Here is a 7,553-nt window from a genome sequence, read left to right as displayed (position 1 = left end):
GCATATATACTACTATATATATATATATATATATATACATACACATATATAGACCTATATATTAAAATACATCATTTTGTACAGGAAGTAACCTGGGAAGTAGACTTTAAAAACAAAAATCCCATAAAGCAAGCATGTCCACCAGGGTGGTGTGCTGCCTGCCATGCTTCTCTGCTCCACTCATCTCCAGTCAGACAGGAATACCTTTGCCAGTATACATCCAAAGCATCCCCTTCCGCAACAAACAGCTCCCCCTTGCACATCTCCATCCCTTCCTCAAATCCCATTTCAAAAAAAGGAAATAAAATAAAAGTTGGCACAGTCCCTCCAAGGCTCTTGCCTGCCTGGTTTTTGAGAGCATGACCCAGTGTCTGAAGATTCAAAAAGCAAGCACCAACATTGAGTACAAGTCTGGGGTAGACGCAGGCTGAGCACTCCGTTCTGAGGCTTCCCCATCACACTGTGTGGGGCCGGTGCCTCTGAGTCCCTGCAGCACTTCTGGCTCCAAACAGCACCTCCAGAAGGGGCTGCAGATACCTGCCCACCCCCCTGGCCCTGTGCCGTTTCTTTCAGGAAAGCTGTAAAATAGAGCTGCTCTCCTGGGAGGTGCATGCACAGCAGGACCTGTAGCTTCTGCCAGTGCAGAGGGACGCAGTAGGTTCTCTAAGAACTCGAGAAAGCTATGTAAGCAGTGGGCAGTGGGATATCCCCACTCAGTGCAGTCTCCTTCCACATGGGGCACGTACTTCAGGGGCAAGCACAACCCTGATACATCAACAAGACAAACCACTCCGCATAGGTGAGTGGGACAGGCAAAACTGAGACAAACCAGGTTTCTGCAATGTTGCCAGCACACACAGAGGAAGCAAACTCTGTTAGGAAGGGATCCTTGCTAAGAGACAAAGAATGTAGCCCCTTTTGTGCAGCATATAAACCACTCCATCTTTATCATAGTCTGCTGCACAGAGGGCAGCTGCTGCTGAAGGTATTGGTGAGCAGATGCTGAAAGCCATCACGGATGTCAGTCCAACAACGCTATAGCTAAACTATGCTTTGCTCTGAGCTAAACCAAAGCGAGGAATCCCTGCATTGAGGCAGCTACTGCTGGAAGCACAACTCCACCTGCAATGTGCATGCAAAGATTGAACATCAACATCTAAAGCACATAGCACATCCAAAACAAGACTGAACTCTTACCTTGCTGCTAGATGCCAGTGATACTGAGATTGCTTCTGTGCCTCCACCCTGAAGCCTCCCCACCATACACACGTATCATGCTCCCACACTGACTCCCTTGCCTGCCCTGGCTCTCCTCCCAGAGAAAGGAGCAGAAGTCCAGCCCCTCTCATTCCCTCTCCTCAGCTGACCCTGACCCCAGCTGTAACTAATCCCTACTGATAGGCACAGCTAGGTGCTGCCACAGCTCTCTCCAATGCCGCACCAAGGCACAGGGTCTTTCCCACAGCTGCCCCTTCCCTGTACTTCCAGCACCCCCACCACCACCACGCTGACTTGAGTGCAGAATGCAGCACCACACAGTGCCCAGACCCAGCAGCAGCCATACGCCAGCTCTGAGCTGAGAGTGCTTTGTACAATGGCACCAAATAACAAATGCATCCTGGGGGAAAATAAATAAATAAATAAATAAAATTTACAGACATCAGAGATTATCAAAATGGTCAAAAACAAATAACAAAGTGATTAAATTGGCAGCAGTGAGTCCTAGGAGGTGTCTTGTGTCTTCTGGATGCCACTTGCCTTCCTGGTGCAGCTGAGATCTGGTGCTCAGCCCCTCAGAACTTCCTTAGCTGTGTCTCTGGTGCTGCTGCCCAAGCAGGCACATTCTAGCAGGCTCCTGCTTATTCTACAGGCTGTCACTGGACACTTCCCAGTCTGCAGATACAGCATGCACGTGTTCTCCTTCATCCAGATCGTTGATGGAAGAGTTGAACAAAACCAGCCTCGGGACAGATGTCCCTGAAGTTCAGTCACCATAACTCTTGCTTTCAGCAGTGAACCGCAGATAAGTCTCTGAGTACAGTTATCCAATGGGCTTTGCTCCCACCCAACATCCCACCTACATTACGTAGATATTAGAATGTGACACAGCATCAGAAGCCTTAAAAAATCCACTTCAGCGGCAGCCAGGGCTCTCCTTCCCCACGTCCTTACCTGCCATGGGAGCGAAGCAGATTACTTTGTTCAGGCTCTGCTCACTGGCAGGGCTTGTGCTACCCATCTCCTCTTCGCTCTTCTTGCAGTGCGAATGGAACACTCCGGGTATCTTTGTGCCTCTGCTGAGCCAGGTGTGAGGTGTGCTGCTGCCACAAGCCAGCCAAGGCTCGCCTCTGCCAGAGCCCTTCCGTGGTGAGGGCAGCTGTATGCAGGGGCAGAGGGCCTCAAGGTGGGAAGGGATCTGGGGAGCTGCAGGCAGCAGTGGAAACGATCCACGGAGAGACAGAGCCCGGTGGTGCCATGCTGTGGCTGAGCAAGCAGGATGCAGGGAGAAATTAGTGCTCCCCACACCACCCAGAACAAAGGCATCAAATAAACAAACCCGTACACAACAGCGTTTATTTTAGTCATTTTCAGGTATCACCACTGCCATTTCCAATGCACCCAGAGAGGAGTTCTCAGACCCTTCTGCCTCCCACCCACAGGTCTCTCCCTTGGCAGGGCCCACAGCAACACATGGTCTCACTCAGAGCCCAGGCAGCAGCTGTCCTCAGCCTGCTCAGCGCTCTCATGACAATAGCCACTAACATTTGTGTGATTCATTGTGTGACTCTAGGTGTAGCCTTATGGGAGGTGATGTTTGAACCTGCGTCAGCATGCCAAGCATTTATGGCAGATTGGGTAAGGCTAAATGCCCAGGCTCAGCTCAGAGGTCTGTGTTGCTTCTCAGCTGTACGTTCTGTGCTCTGCAAACAGTTTTGGAGAGAAGACTTGCAGCCACTCATTGCTTTCCTTGTATTAGCAGAGAGGGGTCTTCATTGCCAGCAGAAGCGAGAAGGACAGCAGATGAGCTACAGCATGGTTCCTTCCCTCTCTACTTCGACAGAGTGAGCCCAAAACTAGGCAGCATCATATGGGCCAGGAGCTGGACCAAAGGAGTCTCCAGCTCTGACTGCCCCCCTCCTCCTTGCATTGCACATGGCAACCCATGCCTCACTCTGGGGAGTCCCCATTGGGAGGGAGACATACCAAAGGCCAATGCACGAGTTAACCTGAAGGCTTTCATCCACAGGGACCTTCATCACCCCCCATCCCATTGGATGCCTGAGCTTCACTCAGAAATGAAAAGTTCCCCTTTCCCTCACCTGCCTCCCAGCCTCCTCCTCCCTCCTCAGTTTTATTCTCCCTTCAGTTTCTGAGTGCTCGTCAGGTAAGTCTTGGAGAAGAAGTTACAGAAGAGCACCAAATAACTGAGGTACATTAGTAATGAAAAGGAAATGGCAGGCCAAGTGCAAAGGCAGACCTCATCCTCCTTCCAGAAGATGAGGAAGATGCACAATATTATACCTATGGCCATCTGCAGAATCTGTGAAAAGGTGATTGCCATGGCAATCCAGCGGGGTAACCGAAAGCCCACTGCTCGCACGGTGTAGTAGGAGTACATGACTGTATGGACAGTGAGGTTTAGGGTGATGAACCAGCCGCCACCTGACAACATCTCCTTGTAGCAGTACCAGGAATAGATGAGCGTGAGAATGTGGTGGTACCAGTGGAGGAATATGAGCTTCTGTTTCCGGAGAGCAATGAACACGGTGTCACCTTGGTTGGAGGAGAGGTGTATCATCAGTCGGGCAAATCACAGAAGTTATGCAAGCCTCCAGGTAAGACAGAATGAGAGAGTTGTAATGCTAAAGTCATTACCTGGCTTGAGCCCACCAAGACTAGCTTCATGACAAATTTGCTCATACAGGCACCTGTGGTTCACAGGGGATAAACTTCCTACTGACACCTTCAACCCCTCTTTGTGTTGCTGCAAGCACTTCTGCTCCTAACAGACTTGACACTTGCCAATAGAAGCATTGCCACAAACACTCCAACAGGCTCCTGCTCTAGGAAAGAAAGTTCTTGCAGGTTTGATGCAAAAAAACCCCATGGGGCTGCACAAGTGCCCCAGCACTCCCACATCTGCTGCTGTCTTCCCACTGCAGAACAGCCTATTGGCTTGAGAAGGTGAAACCAGTGCAAGAATATCAGTCTGTACCCCTGCAGAAAGACTACACATCATCTAAGTTGAGAAACAGGAAGCAAGAAAAGTGAGTGATGTGCAAGGCAAAACAGTCCTGTTCTCTGACAGAGACCTGTGAAGAAAAGCCTGCTCGTAAAAGCAAAGGAGGGAACATGTTGCAAAAGGAACTCACCCAGTTCCAGGACTTTGCTCAGTACAAATAAATAGACCCAAAGCTTGCAGATGGGGTCGACATAAAAGAGTTGATTGCACACTGACTGTTTAAATCCCACAGTAGTCAGCACGAAGACCATGTGTTTCCAGGTGCGATGGGCCCCAACGGCACTGCAAGAAAACCAAAGGAGACCTGAAAGCTGTGTCCAGTTCACCCTCAGAAAGCTTCTTTGCTATCAGCTTGTATATTTCATGACATCTCCAAACAGACCACGAGCTGTCATTCCAAGCCAACTTGTGCTCAAAGGCAGAGGTGCTCCTTTACAATCAGGGTAGCAAGGCAGGAGGCTTGCTTTGTGCTCCCCTACCAGGCTGAAGACACATGGAAATGAGGGCAATGTTGGCAATATGAAGTCTACTTAATCACAGGGCACAGGCTGCGGCTTTCTCATGGTCTCTGTAGGAAACCTGTACCAAAAGACTAGACTGTTTAAAACCAAGTATTCTAGATTGATCTTTATATCTTGCATGGCAAAATAAAACAAATAAACAAACCAGAGCTAGAACTTGTCAGATAGTGCCAGGCTGAGAGTTCTTACCTGAACAAGGCCAGCCCCAGGGACCAGAGGGCCAGCGGCATGCGCAGATTGTAGCCTCTCCTCTCCTTCATTAAATACTGGAGTCCAAAGATCAGAATCACATAAGCTACAGAAAAAAGGAAGGTCTTATACCTGCAAGAAGAGAAGGAGCAGTTAGGGAAAGAGCCAGGCTGAGTTCCTCTTTGCAGTGGAGTTCTGTGGCCCCAGCAGAGCTCTCAACAAAAAATAAAAGAATAAAACATCGCCCATCTTTGTGTTAGGGTTGGGTTTGGTCACAGGAAGCATCTCCTGGCAGTGAGCAAGGAGAAATCCTGGGATCACAGGTGAGAACAGGAGCTGCTCCAGCAGGCAGACCCTGTGGGACAAAGACATGACAATCTGCAAGCAGGATCCCGAGAAGACAGGTTAATGTGTTTTGTTGCTTTGTGCACCTATGCGCTGTGCAAAGGAACCAGTTGCAGTGCAGAGGCTGAGCAGGGCTCTCCCTCTACAGACTCCACCGTGCCGTGGGATGAGAAAGCAGCGGGAAGAGAACCAAGCAGAGCAGAGGACCTGGAGCTGAAACACGGCCGTGACAGCACAGCTCTCACACGCAGGGTGAGTGGTAGATTCTGATGGCCCAGTACAAAACCAAGATCTCGACTGCTCTGCAGCAGGTTCGGCAGCCCGGTGCTCTGGGATGAGGATTCCGCCACTCTGCTGAGCTCACTGCAACGGAGCAATCTGAACAGCCGACCCCAGGCACTGCAGAGAGCCCTACTCCACTCCCAGCTGCTTGCCAAGAAAGTGCAGGAGGGCAAAAGAGATTTGCAACTATTCCAGGAGCCGTTACATAATCAAGCGTCTTTAAAAGCTAGTCCTTAGCAAAGAGCTGGGGCACACCTGCAGGAGCTAATCCTGCAATCATTACACTGGGGCAAGGATGGAGAGCAAAGCACCACCTGGTTTGGCCTCAGGCGTTACTGAAGCATAAGCGGCTGTTTCAGCAAGCTGTGACCCGACTTCAGCCCCAGCAGTGTGTCAGCACCGAGGGGCTCCGGCGAAGGGGCCCGGGCTGCCGCCCTGCCCTTCCAGCCCGTGCTCCGGTGGTCTCAGTCCTAGCAAACCCCTGCCCGCGGGCTCGGGAGCCCAGCCCCAGCCAGCAGACCCGCTGGCGAGCCATCCTCCACGCAGCAGCGCCGCAAATGCAGCCGGCGACTCGCTGATGTCCCCAGCCCTCCTCACTTCAGGTCCGGGATTGTCCCCTCCCGGCTTCCCCTGCTCGCTGCACGCCAGCCTGTCCCCTCAGACATTCGGTGTGCCGTCCCCCAGGGCCAAGTGCCGCCGTAGCAACACACGGAGAAGAAGGGACTGGCTCCCAGCCCCGCCCAGGTCTCCCCTCGAGCCGCAGCTGCACCGGGTTCCTCATGGTTGGAAGTCACCGCGTCTAAGAGTGAGAAAAGAAGTCAGAAAGGCTTCCTCTGGCGGAGAACAACTCCCTTTTCTCCTGGCGCTCGGGAACCAAACAGGCTGTCCGCTCCGAAATACAAAATTGCACAAGAGCCAAACATTGCTACAAAGAAGGTAGCAATTAGTATCTGTAATCACAGAGAGTTAAGCTGAGAACATCTCGAGTAAATGCAAAGCCACCTTCTTGCCCTAAATTCGTTTAGGTAAGAGCCATCCCTTTGCTCCAGAAACTGAAAAGGAGTAGGAAGCCAGAGTGTGACGTGGATAGGTTCTGAAGAGAGTACAGCAAACCAGTTACACACTGGAAGAAAGAAGACGACTTGCTGGAGTTTCCTCGGCAATGAACGGGAAACACTGAGGAGGTGCATTTATTAAAGGTATTATGTGGGCAAGAAAACTGTGTGCAGCAATGAGAAAAGCAAGTGACATCTGCCCCTTGCTCTTCAAGAGGTAGAGAAAGTTTCAGAACAAGATGCAACTGAGCTCGGTGTATTTCTTTATTGTTCAGCTGGCTTCTGTGTGAATGCCTAGTGGGTAAAGCGAATTCTCCACAGAAAAACAGGAAGAGCTTAAGCAAGAGCTCCATACAAGACGAGGAGGCTACTCTCCTACATCTTCTTTGAATCTGGCAGAGCCAATGCCCATTGAATAATGTTTACGACATCAAGTCACTGGGGATATTCTTGAGGAACAAGCTTGGCTATTCAGGCTGACGGTGCAGGCACCAAATTATTCGACAGGAGCAGTTTGCTGCAGGTTAGGGATTCAGCCTCATTGCAAACACAGGAGCTCGCGCTAGCGGATGTTTTTCATTCTCACACCGCAGCTCGGTCAGATAGGGACATCTTCCAACGCAGGTCAGGACCTACAGCCCCTTCCCCAATAGTTTCGGACCGTAATTTCCACTTTCTCCTTCCAGCCCTCCCGCCAGCCCCAGGTGCTCTGCCTCATCCCCCGCACGGCCGTAGAGATGCGCCGCAGCCCCTTTCCCACGGCGTCGCGCCCAGCGCTCACCAGTTCTCCCGGATCCACTCGATCGCCTCCCGCTCGTTGAAGCTCTGCTCCATGTCCTCCAGCGCCGACAGGTTAAAACCCAGCACCGCACCGCACAGTCCCATAGCTGTCCGCACCGAGCCGAACCCCGGCACCGC

At 51.4% G+C, this 7,553-nt stretch overlaps 1 protein-coding gene across 1 annotated transcript; it reads right to left on the bottom strand.

The window, feature by feature from the left end:
• Positions 1-2,870: 2,870 nt before the first annotated feature.
• ELOVL3 (ELOVL fatty acid elongase 3) lies at positions 2,871-7,542 on the bottom strand. The gene is made up of 4 exons (XM_010714424.3): positions 7,417-7,542; positions 4,954-5,085; positions 4,374-4,525; positions 2,871-3,774 (listed from the first exon to the last, which is right to left on the bottom strand). The coding sequence occupies exons 1-4, from the start codon at positions 7,518-7,520 to the stop codon at positions 3,353-3,355; spliced, it is 810 nt and encodes a 269-aa protein (XP_010712726.2). The 5' UTR covers positions 7,521-7,542; the 3' UTR covers positions 2,871-3,352.
• Positions 7,543-7,553: the final 11 nt, after the last annotated feature.

This window comes from Meleagris gallopavo, chromosome 8 (genome assembly GCF_000146605.3).
Source record: "Meleagris gallopavo isolate NT-WF06-2002-E0010 breed Aviagen turkey brand Nicholas breeding stock chromosome 8, Turkey_5.1, whole genome shotgun sequence".
Classification (NCBI taxonomy): Eukaryota; Metazoa; Chordata; class Aves; order Galliformes; family Phasianidae; genus Meleagris; species Meleagris gallopavo.
The sequence above is the reverse complement of the archived record's forward strand: the minus strand, read 5'-3'. Positions and strand labels throughout refer to the sequence as shown.

Bases quoted from the DNA above. Each gene is read 5' to 3' on its own strand.
- ELOVL3 (XM_010714424.3), bottom strand. From the start codon at position 7,520: ATGGGACTGTGCGGTGCGGTGCTGGGTTTTAACCTGTCGGCGCTGGAG. The intron at 4,526-4,953 runs GTAAGAACTCTC...GTTTTCTTGCAG, and splicing joins CTGGGGCTGGCCTTGTTCAG to TGCCGTTGGGGCCCATCGCA. The intron at 3,775-4,373 runs GTGAGTTCCTTT...CCTCCAACCAAG, and splicing joins GAGCAAAGTCCTGGAACTGG to GTGACACCGTGTTCATTGCT.